This window comes from Agelaius phoeniceus, chromosome 2, assembly GCF_051311805.1.
Source record: "Agelaius phoeniceus isolate bAgePho1 chromosome 2, bAgePho1.hap1, whole genome shotgun sequence".
In the NCBI taxonomy this organism is placed as follows: Eukaryota; Metazoa; Chordata; class Aves; order Passeriformes; family Icteridae; genus Agelaius; species Agelaius phoeniceus.
The window spans coordinates 32,132,512-32,150,324 of NC_135266.1; the positions used below are offsets into that span (position 1 = coordinate 32,132,512).

The following is a 17,813-nucleotide window of genomic DNA, read 5'->3' on the forward strand; positions in this document are numbered from 1 at the left end:
AAGGAAAACCTATTGTAGAACAGAAAAAAAATAAATTTTGCCTTCTGGTTTGTATATTAGGACAAGATGCCTCATTGAAAAAAGAAGGATGTGAACCTTTATATTATTGGTGAATTTTTCATTTTATTTCTCCTTCCCTGCCAAAAATATAACAATCTGATTACATTTAGCAAGGTCAAACAGAGTTGTGTTATTCCTTCTAGTTTACCTTCATCTTACTGTATTTAGGATAACATTTACATACTGTCAAAGGAAAATTTGAGATAAGCAGTTGTGGTGAGTGTGAATTTTTGAAATTCAAATCAAGATTGCTGTTTTGAATGTTTCATCTGAATGTTAAAAAGTCTTGGTAGACCTCACCAAACACTTTGGATGAAATAACTAATGACAAAATATATATCAGTAGCTAATGTAGCAGTATCCTTATATTTCCATGTTAGAACTTTTCTGAAACCTGTGGAGATGAATATTTTTCCCAGGGCCATGATGTTCCATGTGTTTAAATGTCTCTGTTTCAGTGTAGATAAATATTTTATGACTCTCAAGGGAAATCAGATTTGGACTTGCTGCATCCATTACTGAGGAAATGTTCTCGTGCAGAGCAGTATGTATGCATGTATTTAACTGGCTGGTACATCCCAGTCCTGTTTAAAATGTAAATCAAACTCTGTATTTAAGGCTCAAGGTCCACAAACCATTGAAGCATCTGTGTTATATTAAGGCTCTTTGAAGTGCTTAAGTTCCTTGGAGAAGAGATTCTCAAGTGGTTTCCTGAGAAGGGAGCCACAGTAATATAGGCTTAAATGATTTACTGAGATGAGTCTGGAAAACAGATACAGGGACCATGGTTATACCTATACCACTTGTTACATGTTGCTTCCACGTTGGATTTCCCAGCCCAAATTACCTGATAACTGCCTTTAGAAAGGTGCTGTATTCTTTTCTATTGAAATAAAAAACTAATAAAAAACTAAAAATGCCTTGTGATGTAGGGACAGGGGACTGATTCATCAATGGCTTCTGATAGTGACTACTAACAGGTCCTTTGGGAAAGAGAATAAGAAGTATGGCAGTGACAAAAAGATCCTACCTTTCAGATTCTGATACACAGAGCTCCAAGGATGTTACAGAACAGGTTTTGATTTTTTTTTTCGTCCCCCAGGATTAAGTGGCTTCAACAAGGAAGCAGAGGGCTTTTTGGGAATGTGTTTGAAGATGATCTCTGTATTCTTATTGATACATCACAGTCTATGAAAAACAAGCTGCCACTAGTGAAGGAAAAAATATTTCAGCTAATGCAGGTATGATAAAGGGATGACTCTGAAGGCTGAGGAACATTTTAGAGTAAACTGATCTCTTCTGGATAGTTGTTACTCTATTTTTTCCTTATTTTAAAAAAATTTTTGAAAACAGCAGCTTTATAAAAATATTTAGATTTTTCTTCACGTGCTCATTTTTTAGTTATTTCCCCTCATTTATACAACTATTTGAAAAAAGCAAGGGAAAATATTAAAAATTAAAATTGTTTAAGTCATTCCTTCCCTTAAGCCACCTCACTTCTAAAGAAAATAAAAACAAGCAAACTAAAAAACAAACAACAACAACAACAACAAAAGCCAAACCAAAAACAAGCTATGCAATTAAACCCCTTTTGGTGTTTTCATTTTCACTTTTAAGCAGTGTCATTCAATTCCATTGGCTTGTTGTGATTTGTAATGAGCGTTCTAGATTCACTTTCATGCTTCTACAATAGAGGGTGTAGAATGTTTTGGACTTCCTTGCATTTTACAGTGACTCAGAACTTTGCACAGGGACTGGCAAAGTGCAGGAGTACCTCAAAAGCTATGAGTACTGGGAGACACACCTAAGAAAGGATTGTCTTGTCTAAAATGATGTCACCTAAGCTTAATTAATATTTCAGAGACATGATTAATTTTAAATTTCTTTAGTCCTAAGAGAAGTAACTGAGATGAAAATCCAGTCTGGCATTGATAGCAATCATTGGTAGGACTAAAAAAATTGAAACTATGACAGAGAGGTTTTTGAACTAAGTGCTCAAGTCATAGGATATAGTATTTTGTGGTCCTCTAAGCAGATCAGCACTAGAAATATATTAGATACTGTGCCATAAGGTTTCAGAGGAAGCTGCACAAAAATTATGATGAAAGGGAAGCAAAGAATTCAGGCTCTGAAAGTTTGTACTTGCTTGCACAAATCTTCCCTAACTTATAACTTCTGTCCAAAAGTAGCTTCAGCAAAGTCTTGATTTTCTCCTGCTGTCCTAGTTCTCCTTGCCAGTGCTCTTTATATGATTCTTGTTCTCCTCCTCTAAATGATATCTTACTTTCTGATTTCAATTTCCTCTGGGAAGCAGTGATAATCTCTTTCTTACACCACTGATCATATCCGGTTTCATCTCTCTCCTTCATGCCCTCCTACACATTTGCTGTTTAAATTGTTAGAGAAATATGAGTATATGGAGACTTACTTTGGGAATTTCAAGCAATCTTAATAGTTGCAAGCAATAAATGTCTCTGGCTTTTTATGTCTCTCTGGACACCATATCTTTTAATATTATTACAATAATCATATTAAAATATAAATATATTTTAAACATAATTTATATAATAATAATAAAATAGAAACATATTTTAATATGTTATAATTTATTGCAATAATATCATTACTTGTGTAATAATTAAAATAATTGCCATTACTCAGTATTTCAGGATACAAGTATTCTTTCTTTTAATAGTAGGTAAAATTCAGATGCTGTCTCTTGCAGGAGCAACTGAGACACAAGAAGAGATTTAACTTTGTGAAATTTAGTGCCCAAGCAGTGGCATGGCAAGAGAAACTTGTTGAAGTGAATGAGAAAAATTTGCAAGATGCTTGGCTTTGGATAAAAGGGCTTGAGGTAATATGGCAGCTAACTATTACAAAGAGTGTTTGTTTAAAGTTGTGTATGTTTCTCCACTTTCTGTATGGCTGGGGTGATTTTGCATAGATGTCTTTGACTTGAGTAAACTGACAATATAGATGATGGATAAAATTAAGAAGATCTGAATACAATATGTTTGTCAGATATATAATAATCCTTTAACAATGGGCCTGTTTAGGAAATCACATTAATTCAACTTGCAGCCTGCTATGTTTAGTAGCCAAAATGTGAGCATTGGCCCATTTGAATTCTGTAGGAATCCTGTAATCACTCAGAGCCTGCGTTTAAATTTGTCATTCTTGCTGCAGGGCTGCTGCATGGGTGAGAGGTATTGCTGGCTAACTTACTGCTCAGAGGTGGTACAGGAGACCAAAACCAGCAAACTGGAGAAGCATTTCTAGTCCCTTTTGATGGATAGACAGCTAACTTTAGGTGCCATAGAAACATGAGAACAAACATACTCAGATCAAACATCTACCCAGTATTCTCTGTCTGACAGTGGCCAAAATCTGTTTTTCAAAACAAAGCAGAACTGCTTGTAGTCAGTCACAGTCATCCACCAGATTGTAACTATCAGCAGGTTTAGGACCACTTAATGTGTAAAATGTGGACAGCAATGTTATGAACACAGGACTAAAAATCAGTCATGCAAAGGTATAGATACATCCCACATTATGTTTTCTAGCACAAACCCCCATGTTCATGTAATAAAACTCCTCAGCATTATGACATCTCTTCTTCAGCCTTAATATGAAATTCCTGGGGATGAGGGAATTGAGGAAGCAACATAATACCTCTGAGACTACAAAGCAAGATCAATAACTTGGTATTCTCAGAAAACACTAACAGACTTTGTTGCTACAGCTAACTTTTTTGTGCTAAAATATAAATGATACTTACATTAATGTGTGAAAGGGGTAGATGGAAGAGAGTCTGGAAAAATATGTTTGGAAAACCAAGAACTCCTTTACCAGTTTTGGAGAAATAAAATTGTGCAACTCTTTTGAGCAACTTTTGAACTGTTTGATTAAGTAAAATATGTGTTTCAAGGGAGTGCGATGAGTTGGCAAGCAGGGGCATCAGTGGTAAAAACGAAGAGAATGCGTCTTTTTTCCTACATCTTCCTGTCTGTTTATAGTCTTTTAGTGATTGCTTTTGCTTGTACAGCTCAGATTGCTGCTGCCAGCATTTTGCTTCTGTGTGTTTGCATAAGCACTGAATACCAATCTGGTACCAATTTATTTTACATTGACACTTGCTTAGCTTTTGTTAGCTACATGACATAAATGTTTTCACCATTTTATTAGTCATTTTGGTTCTGTATTATCCCTTGAATCAGTACACTGTCATTATGAATTTAAGAGCAGAGGCAAAGAATTGTATTTATAGCTGTTTCTTGGTCTTTTTCTCTTTGTTTTCTTAGGTTGGAAGTTCCACAAATACACTCAAAGCTCTCCAGACTGCTCTTGCTGATACTGACACTCAGGCTATTTATCTCTTGACTGATGGGAGACCTGACCAGGTATTTCAAAATGAGAAAAACAGAAAATGCAGAAAAGAGGTGTCAGCAGTTGGAATTATGAGATGAATGTCATACCTGTAGTGCTGAGTCTTGTGGAGTCTCTTGGATGTTTATTGGCATTGTTTCACAGTTTTTCTAGCTAAGAGCATAAATTAATACTTTACCAAAGAATAATTTGGCTTCATGTACAACTCATATTCCTATTTTTAATATTTTTATCAAGTTCAAAATTAGGGAATAAGTAATTTCTTTTTAGCTTGTTAATAATGTCTTTTATACCTTTTTAACAGTTAAATAAAGAAAATGGTTGATGTTGCTTTTAAGTATTAAAGTTCAACCAACGCAAGTATTATATTGCAAACATAACTTAATTTGTCAAGATTTTTGAGTATTTTGAACAACTGAAATGTTATCTGAATTTAGAGAACTGAGTCAATAATTTTTTTCTACCAGATCCTTCATCATTTTTGGAGATGGTAGATCTACTTTTTCACCTAGTTTTTATTTCGTTATGGGAGGAGGAAACTAGCTTTCCTATTTTCTCAGCCTCTACTTTGTTTCCTGGTATTGAAACAACTTTTCTTTGAACTAATTTGATTTCTTAAAAGGATCCACACTCATATACTTCCAAAAATATTTTTATATATATCCAGTGATGCTAAAAACTAATGTGGTAGTTTAATTTCCTAAATGTTAGTAATTTATTTTAAAACTTCAGAAACAAGGAGTACTGAGTATATTACAATTTACATCATGTGCCTTAATGCACTTATCAGTCTTTTAAACTCAGTTTTAAATTAGCTCATTTAGCTAATTTCTAATTGAAATAGCAATCTGTATAAAGTGGATGCTTTTAACTGATCTATATCTATCTCTGAGCAACAGAACAACTGATTAAATTGTTAGAAATTCTCCATGCTTTGATGAATATGTTTCTAGATCCACATTTTTAACATAAAGTTTTTTTTGATTTTCAGCCCCCCCAGATAATTTTGGCTGAAGTCCAACTTCACTGTAAAATTCCCATCCATACTGTATCCTTCAATTGTGATGATATAGAAGCCAATAAATTTTTGTATGATCTATCTACAACAACAGAGGGACGGTTTCATTATTACAACATTTATTTGAGTGATCCTGATACTCCAGAGTTTATTTTTGTGAGTATCTGAAAATCAATATATTTGCTGCTTCATGCTACTTTGGAAAGCCACGTGACTTGCACTATTGTGATTTCATATTACAATAGATTACTAAAAAAAGAGAGTTAATTCTAGTCAGATTTGACATGATATGAAAGCAATAATATGATTGTTTTGCTTGTAAAATTTTTCTAGACAACAACAAAAAAAGGCTAAATATAATGCAAATCACATTTGTAGTGCTACTGTTGCAAACACATTCTCCCTCTCCTGATGCCCCCCTCTTGAAAACTAAAACGTAAAAGTAAAACATGTAGACCAAATCAGCTCTGGAGGGAACACATGATCTCCGCTGTTTCAGAAATAAGTTACTGTTTAAAATGAAAGCATGGTTTGTATCCTGTTAATAAATGAGAGAATGCAGAGCTGAATTTGAATGATAATGATTCTATGGATTTTTGTTACAAGTTTGTTCTACAGTAGCTGCTTGGGAGAGATCTATAAGAAGTAAGATGACTAGAATAGCAATCATCTATCAAATGTGACTAAGCAGCTCAACAATCCCCAACAGGACATTTCTGAATAGACTAACAGAAACACCCATTTGAAACATATTCTTGCTTTTAATTAAAATTAACACTCAGTGAATTGATTGCATAGATTTCGGAAATGGTGGTAGTTGAACCATGAGAACAGGACACTACTGGGAAATTTGAACTTTACAGACACCAATTAAAATGAAGATGTGAAAATAATCCAGCTCTTGCAAAATGTCAGTCTACTGGGCAATTTCAGTGATTCTGCTGGTGTGGACTGTGGGACACTGCTCATGTTGGAAAAATGAGGGCCAGAGTCTGTGTTGTACATCTCCAGACTTGGACATGGGAGCCTGTGGTCCTGTGGGAGCTGTACAGGGATCATTGTTGGAATTTCCTTCTGTTTCCTCCTCTAGCCTAAATGATTCTTAGTCAGTTCCAGTGTTCACTTGAAGAGTATGTTTTTTGCTTCCCTGGGCCTGGGACAGTATGTGATACAGCTGAGATCTGTAGAATAACAGGCTACACCTTGTAATGTACATATCTTGCATTGTATTTGATTTATTTGCTCATTTTCTTGCTTGCTTGAAATGAGTGGAACTAGTGACCTCATTACCTCATTACCTGAAATACAGCTGTTCATATCTCAAGGGGAACTGGCTAGTTAGGGAATGCTTGCCATTTTCCTAGAAAGGAAGAATAATTTGAAAGGCTATAATACCAAGCACAAGAGCCTACCTGAAAAAGTATACAAAATTTGGAAGCTGCCCTGAATCATTGTTCAGAATTATTATCAGAACTTGCATCATTTCAGTTCAGAAATGAAACATATTTTGGAGTAATTGTACTAAAACATTTGATTTTCTCTTTGTTAGAATAAAGACATATATCTTTTGAAAAGAGAAATTGATCAAGGAGAGAAAGATCTAGAGAAAGTGAAGACCTTTCATGAGAAAAGTCTGATGATGAATTCTTATAGTGAAGAAAATTATCCAGAGAATAAGTATGTCCTCATTGTGCTATTATGTTAATAATAGGTCTGAACTATATCTTACATTTTTCCTTTTTAAAAGACGGTTGTTGCTTTCTTACTCTCAGGGTTTTTTTAACAGTCAAAGTAATGGAAAAGAAAAATCTGGAAAAATTAACTAATTCTGTGATGCCTGAAACAAAATTATCTCAAATATACCAATAGTCTCAACATATTACAAATAATTAAAGCGAAGAGGGGAAATTATTTTTTTGTCTCCAACACATGGTAAAATTGGTCCCTCTGACCTAGAGAATTCATGAAAAATTATTGTCATCTATGTAGAGCTGGCCTGATACCTCATGACTAAATGGCTGCTCATTGGAATATGCTGACTGAAACATGAATTATGTACAAATATAGTTGTGTATTTATTTGTGCAGTGATACTAAAAGCATTAAAAATGCATTAAAAGAAATTAGATTTCTAAGACAGAAATCTATTTAAAACAGTAAAAGAATGAAAATAAAAATTATTACAAGTGGACAGTGATGTGTTATGATTTCATGTATGAAAGAGAAGGTAGGATGTCCAGTATGAAAATATTTTTAAGTGCTTATTTCAGAATTTGCATATTTTATGTTTTATTAATGCTGGGACATAAATATATGTGTGTGTATATATATATGTGCATATGTATGTATGTGGCAGATATTCCCTTTGCTGATGGTAGTTACTTAGCCCTGGGACTCAAAGTAGCTATTAGAGAGCATTCTGTTCTTATTCCAAATACATGGGTGTTATCTTAAAAGTAATGAACATATCTTAAACTAAAAAATTACATTTAAAAAATAAAAAAATCTAAGAATATTTTAACCTGCTTTGAACTCTCCTTTGAAATGCATATTAGTATAACAGAAAATATTTTGCACTGTTCAAAGCATTTGAAATCAGTGTTTAAATTGCCAGAAAGCTTCAGCTTAGTGTTATTTAAACTGGTGTTATATATTTGCAGTAATTTCTTTTTGTCACTTACAAGCTGTAATCACAAGCAGACACACACTGTGTCCCTGTTTCTAAACACATTAAAGAGCTGAGTACTTCTCTTAGGAGTAGACCGTGCTGTGCTTCAGGAGAACCATCAGTGCCATCACACGAGCAAACCAGGCAAAGCACTGCTGCCAGTCCAGCCCAAAGAAAGAAAGCATTATATGCAGGTGAGACTCATATGAGCTGTAATTCTCAGCAGAATTCATTCACTAGCTTGAAAAGATTCTGTTGCAAATAGCAAAAATCATCCCTTGTTTTGGGAACAAATTAATAGTTTGCTGACTTAAGTAATCATCATTTTGAAAATGCAAACTTCTCTTCATCTGTACTTCTCAGCCATCCTACTTATTTGGTGCAAACAGACAAATGTCTTCTCATTTGTGCTTTGTCATAGGCACTGCCATGAAAAAGTAGCTATTTTAGCAGAATGTTTTGAAAGCTCTGTAAACAGTTTTTTAACAGTAGATATTAAACCCTAATCTCTTTTTATTCTAAGTACATAATTGGCAAGAATGAAGAGGTGATCTATATTGTACCAATTACAGAATTATTTACACTAATGTTTCCCCTTACTACACCCATAATACTACATTTCTCCTGGAAGTGTTCTTTGTAGGCAGTCTGAAACGAAATTTACCCAGCTAAAGTAAAATAAACCCTCATCTTTGGGGAAAATACAAAGTACAACTTAGCGTTGAAGTAGTTTTCTGCTTGATGTATTGTGTAGGCAGTCCCTTAAAAACTGAATACCAAAGAGGAACTCAAAAATCTCAGGCATGTATTTGAGCAGTAAGTTAGCTCTTCCTTTCTTTCTCTTTCAACAACTACAGATCCAACAAAGTCAAGTCTGCTGCAATTCCTGAACAGTGGTGTGAAATTTAGGGAAGAAAGCCCAGAGGAAGGAGTGTCTCCAGAGGAAAAGAGTCTTTCTGTCAAAAAGAGTGTGAAATGTACAACCATTTTCAAAGGAAAGTTGACAGAACAAGAAGCTCTGACTGGGGAAGATGGTAAGGTTTCTCCCATTACATTTGTAACTAATGGTGCCTCATTTGAGGCAAAGCTGTGCAGATCTGCAGTACAAAGAAATGAAACTCAACAGAGATACAGAGTTGGACATGAAGTTGGGTATTGTGGCAGTGTCCTTACAGCTGTGGCCAGACTCCTGCCAGTTCTCAAACTAGCTGTTTACAACTGGGTTTTCAATGGGGCTTAGAAATACATCCAGATAGTATTAATTTCTTTCAGTAATTAGTCCAAGTCTGAATTTTATCATGCATCTTCTAAGTAAATCTAAAACCTTACCTATGACAGTTGAAGATGTTTGACTTTTTACATTTCAGCATCTTATGTTTAGTTTTTTATATATCTTTTATAGAGATTTTCATAGTGGTGTACCTTAAATTAGCTACTCCTGGCCATCTCATTAGTGGTAGTACTTGGTGTTACATCTTGACTTGGGAAATAAGCTGGTTAATCTTTGGATTTGGTCAAAAATAAATAAACTGAAACAAATTCCAGTTTAAAAAACAAATTGCCTTCCTATTTTATAAATTTCTTCTCTGGCTGATTAGGGCTCATGAGGCATATAGTAGCACTGTTACTATTGATCATGCACCAGGAAGGCGAGGAAACTAAAACTAATTTTCACTGATTAATTTAGCAGCTGAAATGTTGTACAGTTGTGCATGATGCTGCTTGTAGGCTCAATTAAAAAAATGATGCTATTATATGGCAACTAATTTAGGCATACTTTTGTGTGCACAAAACCTCTGAGATAACAAAATGCAAATGTTTTCTCTTAGATCTGGAAATGCAGACTGTGAAAGGGGCATCTGAAAGGTATGTGTGTGCATATATAAAGGCACAACAAAATTTACAGTTTACATATTTTCTTCAGTCATTTCAAGCCTTTCAAATGTGCTTTACCTTGAGCTACATGTCACAGTCTCTCTTTTCTAGCTCTCTAGATGTCTCTTCAGCTCTTTGGTTAAAGACCCATGGCTTGGCTGCTAGGCGACTCACCATCATGGATGCCATAGCTCCTACAACTGTCCTTCACAGTACAAAATACATCCCAGTTCTGGACAAGCATGTAGTTTCTAAAGTATTTGATAAGGTAAAATTCCTATACTGTTTGAAAGCTAGAACAAAATTTGACAGTGATTTCAAAAGGTTTTTTGAAATGTCATAATAACATTTTCTGGTATTGTAGATTGTTGATGTACCCTAAATTTGTCATGCATATCTGAATGTTCATTCATGCATCAGTAAGAAGATAAAACTGATAGTTAGTAGTATGTCTTGCATGCTTTACCCTTAAGTTCTTTCACAGTTACCAGCTGATGTCAGTGTGCAGCCATTGGGTGTTTGGCAATTTCTTGAGCATTGCATCCTCCACTAATATTTATTAATTCACTGGAGGATGTCTATTATTCCATAAAATCATCTGGAAAAGGGTACTGGTGCACACTTTGTGGATTTGTGCCTTCTCAACTTTTACATGGAACTGCTAAGATATTTTGAAAAGTATTGTCATTCAGGAATTAAAATTAAATTTTGAGAGCTGTAAGGCAGTTGTAAGATTATGTAAAATTGTGGGGGAATTTTGTGTCATAAAGTTTAAATTGCTATTCCACTTACAGGAAATCCATTTCATGGCAAATTCCTCTAATTTTTCTTGTGTGATGCATCCTGCCAAATGATGCAGGATGCATCACACATGAAAAATTAGAGGAATTTGCCATGAATATGCTGCAACTCATTTCAATTAATACAAACTATTTCTTTAAACAATGCTCAAGGAAAAGCTAAGTGTTTTTTAAAATAATAAAGAAAGAAAAAGGGATTTGTAATAAAATGTAGTATAGAACTAAGTAAAAGATTTATACCAAATGTACACAATTTTACATTTTAAAGTATTCATGCTTGTTTTTTAAATTTAGGAGTGGGAATTTTTGCTAAAACATGCAGACTGTAGAAGAAAAACCAGTTCCTCTCTTTGGTAAAACCAGTTCCTCTCTTTTGGTAAAACCAAGTCAAAATCAAGATCTGTAAGGATTTTTTTTAAAGTGTGATTTTTTAAAAATAGAATTAAAATATGTCTTTTTATATAAGAACATTTTAAGGTACATTTTAACATTTCAGATGTAAAATAGCCATTTTTTCAAAAGAATTCAAAGAATTCAGACATTTAATAGTTACAAAACTGTGCAAAACAATCTACCATAAATGTCAAACAAAGACATTGGGAATTGCATAAAACTCTTACATCTCCTTTGTGAGCAGTCACTTCTTTTTCCATCTTCTTCTGAATATATCTGAAAGGTCCTCTTTCTTCCATGTTTCTCAATGAAAAGCCCTTTGAGTCCTTTACAGACAACCATGGCAAAAAATAAAGCAGTCTGTAAAACAGTCTGTCTTTGAAAGTAGCCTAAATTGTGATTCAGCAAGTGCTGTGTACAAGTAGTTTTTAATAGCAATTAATAGGAACTCCTGGTAGTCTAGTTCAGGACTGAATTAAGTTCAGTGTTATTTGAATTGACAGGTGCTGTACAGAATCCGAACAGTGATCCATGGGCTTTCTTTAGATTCAGGGATGTAAAGGCAAAATAATAATTTTTGTAATTTCTTCATACCTACTAATCTCCATTAGTTGTAATAAGACACTCAGTTTCTCAGGCAGTGGAGAATTATTTTTCTATGTGTAAAGGAATGGGTTTTTCTGGATCTGAAGCTGAGTATGGAAAAGAAAAAGAAGGTCAAGGGTTGCACACAAGGTGAAAGCAGTAGAATTTTTGAGCTACAGAACCCACTTGACCTCAAGCTTCAAGCCAGCATATCAAGAAAATAGGGTGAGACTAGACAGTGAGCTTGAATGGGAGACTTTCAGGATCTTGATTATTCCAGTACTTCAGAAGATTCCACTGAAGATAATAAATGTATAGACAATTTTGCATTCTTCCTTCTGAGATCCTGGATTTCTTGGTGTGGAATGCAGACATCCTTGTTTGCTTTTCAGGGGATAGTATAATTTTTATTTTTGGCCTTTGCTGGCAGTGATGATGGAATAAGTATGAACAGTTTTCTTATCTTGGAGATGCAGCAAGAAAAAGGTTTCCATGACAACTGTTCATTAACAAAAGTCTGACCTGTTTTCAGTTCTGTGCTATCTGTCAGTTACACCTGAGTTATCTCAAAGAGGTTAATATATTAAACTACCCATCCAGGTTCATATTCAGAAAAAAGTAAAATGGCTTGGGAGCTTGTCCAAATTATGCTATGTTAATTCTGGGGGAAACCTTCCCTGTAGAATCATGTAAATTTATGTTACAGGATGTGGCATCTAAGTACAGGTTTGCAAGTCATGAAGTTTTGACTCAGTGCTTTGCTCAAAAGAATTAGATTCAGCCAACAAAACCATCTTTCTTTGGTCTAAAATAAGAACATTTTTTATATGGTTATTGTGCTTTGGTTTTGTCTTTAGGATTTTGAAATTTGAGGTTTGAAATAAAAGCCATTTTTAAACAAGTGAATTCTTTTAGTGTAAAAGTTAAAGTATTTAATTTAGAAAATGGGAAAACATTTTGGCAATAAAAAAATTTCTGTGTGGTTTCTATCAGCTGAATCTGTAAAATTTCACTTGACTTCGTGAGCAGTCAAATTATTGTTCTCAAATTATTCATAGTATTTCAAGTTTAGTATTTGCTAAGAACACATTCCATTCTGGTTTTTGTCTTCAAAAGTGTAATAATGTGTTCATGCTTGTCTGGTCCTTCTATTCTATACAAAATATTTTATGCATTGTATAAAATATTAATGTTGCAAATTATGCTGTTTGTACTTGAAATTCCTCTCAGAATTTGTCAGGCTATGTAGACGTGGGCTCCTACATGGTGAGGCCCTGCTGAACTTCTACAGTTTGAGTAACATCAAAGAAAACAATCATGGCATTACAGAACTTGAAGGGGTCATCACTTCCCTGCCTGTCAGCTTTCAGACTTCACCTGGAAATGACAAGTAGCCAGACATCACTGCTCAGAATTATGGGCAGAGATTTACCTCATCTGTCTCCAGCAAGATGCTTTCACTGACATGTTCCCATTGTCTTTAGCTTCTAAGTGATTTTAAGATTAATTTCATATTAGGAGCTTTGATGTGGTCTGGCACTGATGTGACACAGATTTATTAATCAGAGAGACACTGTCCTTGAAAAGAGAGGGTCATATAAAGCCACACTGCTGCTCCTAAAAAATGATTTTTGTTGCAATTTGAAATTGATTCAAACACAAGTACGGCATTACTGAAAAATGTTCTCAGCTAAATAATTCTCTTTATTGTTCTATTTCCTGATAGTTTGTCTTATTCCCCCAACAGGGATTTTAGTTTAGTGTAAATTGAACCTCATCCATGTTTTGCTCATCTATATCCTGATCTCAGGCAGGCACTTGGGGAAGATTCCCACTCAATCATATGCGTTGAAGACAGTTAGGGGGAGAGTAACACTCTCTTTCCTCTGCAGTTTCTTCCTTGGATTTTTTTTTGTTTATATTCAGCATCAAGACATTGATATGAAAAACAGCTATTTGTTTACAAACTACTGAATAATTTAAGGGGCTGAAAGATGGTGGGACTTTGGACTGAGAGTTTGGAAGGCATCTTTCCTCCTCTTTAATCATCCATTTCTAACTTTTTCTCTGCCTTTTGAAGATCTACTTGCAGTGGTATTAATTTATTTTTATAATGAAGCTGAGTTATGTAGGTGTTGTATTGGGAGATTTGAAAAATATTAAAGTTCCTGATTCTGATGAACCTGATTAGGTTCCTAAATAGTCCAGACAAGTTTTGGTGACCAATGTCCACCTTGTTTGCTCTTTGGTGATCAGTTTGATGGTGAGAAATACCTCTCTACAGCTTTACTACTCTAATTCCTTGCAAAAGAAAGTCCTCCAGAAAAAGAGCATTAAATACATTTAAATATCTACTCTCACACCTGTATGCTACAATGAGATGCTAGAAAGTATGAGAGTGTTTTAAGGCAGTCAAACATGGAATATGGTCATACACTAGACATACTTGTTTCCTTCTGACTTACATTATTGGAGCGAGTTGTTTGACAGTACTGATTTACTTAGAATTACTTAATAGTTAGGAATCTTAATTTGTAACTTCTTCATAATGAGATTGTTTTATTTTAGAAGAAATGGCTGGAAACTGTGTCTTAATTATGACATTTTTGGTGCTTAGATTTTTCTTTCTGCAGCTTCCAGTGTTCCTTCTGGCTGTTCTGAGCCTTGGCATTCAGTCATTCATAAATTTGTATGATAAATGATATCTGTGTCTTTTATTATATGATAGATGTTACCATTGGCCCATGTTAGCAGTGACAAGAAGGAGATTGCACTAATTAATCCTTGGGCAGTGAATCTTGATGCCTATAAAAAGAAGCTGGAACAAGCAATTATATCCTATGAGAGGCAAGTCTACTCACCAGAAATTTATTATGGTTGCAGTCATATTTTTTTCTCAGGTACTCAGTATTTCCTCACACATACTTTGCTCAATATTGATAATTCTGCATGTTGACACACTTTAATCCACCATCAACATTTAGGAGAAATTTTATTTTCTTTAAAAAGATTAAAGCAGAATGTAAAAACAGATAATAGGCAAGGAGATAAATAACAACATGTTGTTCATATTATGTTTTTTCAGTAACAAAAGCAAAATTCTTTTACTTTTTGGGAGCAAACCTGAAACCAGTCATCCCTCAGGAGGAATTTGGCCATAAACATACATTGCTAGCCAGACTTGTAACTTAAAACTAAGCTCCTATATAAACAGGCTGATACTTTAATTAAGCACCTGTTTTTTGCTGCCAGCTCTCTATCACCCAGCTATGCATGCAAAAATATAACTGAGACACCAGTAAGAAACTGACAATTTAGATTTGGTGAATTTTTTTTGAGAGGCATATATATGTATTGTACTTTTAAATTAAGTGTTAGTAAAAACACAACAGAAGTAAAGAGGAAAAGGCATTAGATCTCCAAAGTACTTGTTTCTATGATCTAACTTTGTGCAATTTTTAAAAAAATAATGCAGTTGACTAAAGGGTAATTCAGTAATCATATGAGAGCTTTGACTTGAATTATTTTAATAAATATTTTTAGGCTGTATTCTAACAACATTTACAAATGTAATTATTTTATATGAGCAAAACCCCCTTGATGACAAGTGTTTAGTCCTTGGTTTTTGATTAATTCCACAGGGCATCTTTAAGGTTTGAGATTATTTTCCTTGTTAGCTATATGATCTTACCAGTTCTTTCTAAAGCATGTTATCGCTTTCTTTTTCAATCCTATTATCCTAGATGGATCTTTTGTGATAAAATCAAGAAATTTGATTTGGAAATGCTCTTGATATGTCTAGTATTAATGGAGTTCTGTGATTAAAAGTCTCCTGTTTTCTTTTTCTGTCACTGAGAGAACACTCTTGTTATCAGGCTGATAAAGAATTAATAGAAATTGATTTGTCACTCATTTTAATAGAAGGTTCAAGTTTATTTGTGATGGTGAATTCTGAAAAAAATTCAAATTTTTCATTGCTGTGCCATACTATTGAATGTTTTACATTTACTGACTTTGATTTTAAGGCAAAGAAAATAGTTTTCTGGTTAAACTCTGATAGCATTGCCACAGTCTCCCTAAGACTTTGATGATAAGGATTACTGTTTACTTCTGTTGACCAACAGAGATCAATGAATCAGTGTATTTACAATAGTAGGATTGAGTTCCTACTTCCATGAAAAAGAGGTATAGAAGACAAATCTACCTGAAGATCCTTATAATTGGCAAAAAATGCAAAAAAAAAAAACCTCTTTGCTTTTTTTCTACCTGTAAAACAGCAAGCCAATTTCTATAACCAACCAGTTTTAATTTTCAACTATTTCATAAATATACCTTGTTTTCAAAAACGTATAGATGATATGGAGTAATACTAAATTTTTTTTAATCTAGATGTCACAGCCCTTTTCTGGTAACTGAATTTCCAAAAGCTGCATTTCAGCTTTGTAAATAGTGGTTGGTCAGAAATTTATTCTGACATATGTAGATGAAAAAATACATCACAGCATCCAGGTTTCAAGCACAGAAACAAACATGCCAGTATTTTCCCCATATGCAGCTTGAGTTTAGCAACAGATTTAGAGGGAGAAAAGTGGCAAGGGCAGAATTTTTGTGGTCTGACAAAGAGAATATACAGTATTAAAGGAGAAAAACACTGAAAGCTTCATAATGTGTATGATTTTATAGAGCCAGAAGCTTTTATAATCAACTGTTATGGGTGTGCAGATTTAGAAGGATGAAATAGGCATTGAAGCATGCTGAGACTGTATATTGGGAATGAACTAAGTATTCTTAAAATGCTGGGATTTAGTTTCTGGTAGATAAAATGAATCATCAAGAATTTAGTATTCAGAATCTATTGTTAATGTGCTTTTTTTTTTTTTTTGTATGTGCACCAGTAAATCTGGCAAGACTACTTGTAGTTAGGTTACAATCTGAATTTTTCTGAGCAATGAATTTGTTCTTGTATCCAAAGGAAATTCAGAAACTTTTTCTAGAATTACAGTAATTAGGATCATCAGTAAGGTTTATTTCTATAGCTGAAATACAGTAATTGAGTGATGGCTTGTTTGGGATGTTAAGCTAGATGATCTTGTAAGAGTTTAAAATTTCTGTCTTAAAAAGCAAAAGCAGAAAGTTTAGTGATGCTTTTAAAAAATTTCAGACCTGCATTGCTTTGGGATAATCACTTCTGTTTTCCTGTCAGTAGTTTGTTTTCATAGCCAGAGTTTAATGAATTAGAAACTTGAATGACACAACTGAGGGATAATCTTAGCAGGGAAAAAAATTAGAAATTAGCATTACTACATTCAGACTACATTTTCTGAAAATGTTTAATTGGAGGAACTGTGCCTCTTAACTGGCATTTAATCAGTTTTGTTATTTGATTTAACTTGCTGGTGCTGAAGAGAACCATCCATAGAAAATTCTGGCAGGAAGCAGCAGTGATTGCCATTAAACCTTCTATGACCCTGAAACAGTCATGCTGTTATTTGATGGAAGATACTGCTTTCCCATCTTCTTTTGCAGTTGATAATTTCATAGCTGAATGATAAGGATACAAGTTGATGATACAGTGTGCTTGGAATACAAATCAGTGCAGATATCTTAAGAAACTGTGTTTATTTGCTAGTTTTGAGATGATCAGCTGCACAAGGAGCTGCATTCCCTCAAAAACTGCTTTCCTTTCTTTAATAGGCGCCTGAACCTAGTTATTTGGAGAGCACTATCTCAGGAGGAAAGAGACAAGTAAGCTATCACTTTTAGTTTTCTAATGTGCCTCTGAAGGTCATAAATATTTGGTGGATTGTTATCACTATTTCTATAACCAACCAGTTTTAATTTTCAACTATTTCATAAATATACCTTGTTTTCAAAAATGTATAGATGATACGGAGTAATACTAAATTCTGGACCTCCTTTTTGTGGTGCTGATTATTTTTAAAAGAAAGGACTTGCATTCCATTTGAATTTTGCTTCTGTATCCTTTATCAGTGTCAAATGCAGGGCCTTGAGAGGGCAGTGTGTCA

At 34.1% G+C, this 17,813-nt stretch overlaps 1 protein-coding gene across 1 annotated transcript in view; it reads left to right on the top strand.

The window, feature by feature from the left end:
- Positions 1 to 17,813, top strand: part of VWA3B (von Willebrand factor A domain containing 3B) — a 61,183-nt gene that overhangs the window by 29,185 nt on the left and 14,185 nt on the right. Inside the window, 11 exon segments of the mRNA XM_077173447.1 lie at positions 1,163 to 1,301; positions 2,786 to 2,917; positions 4,365 to 4,463; positions 5,441 to 5,623; positions 7,017 to 7,144; positions 8,222 to 8,328; positions 8,992 to 9,168; positions 9,964 to 10,000; positions 10,121 to 10,277; positions 14,516 to 14,634; positions 17,482 to 17,532. Of these exon segments, the coding sequence (XP_077029562.1) occupies positions 1,163 to 1,301; positions 2,786 to 2,917; positions 4,365 to 4,463; positions 5,441 to 5,623; positions 7,017 to 7,144; positions 8,222 to 8,328; positions 8,992 to 9,168; positions 9,964 to 10,000; positions 10,121 to 10,277; positions 14,516 to 14,634; positions 17,482 to 17,532 (1,329 nt within the window).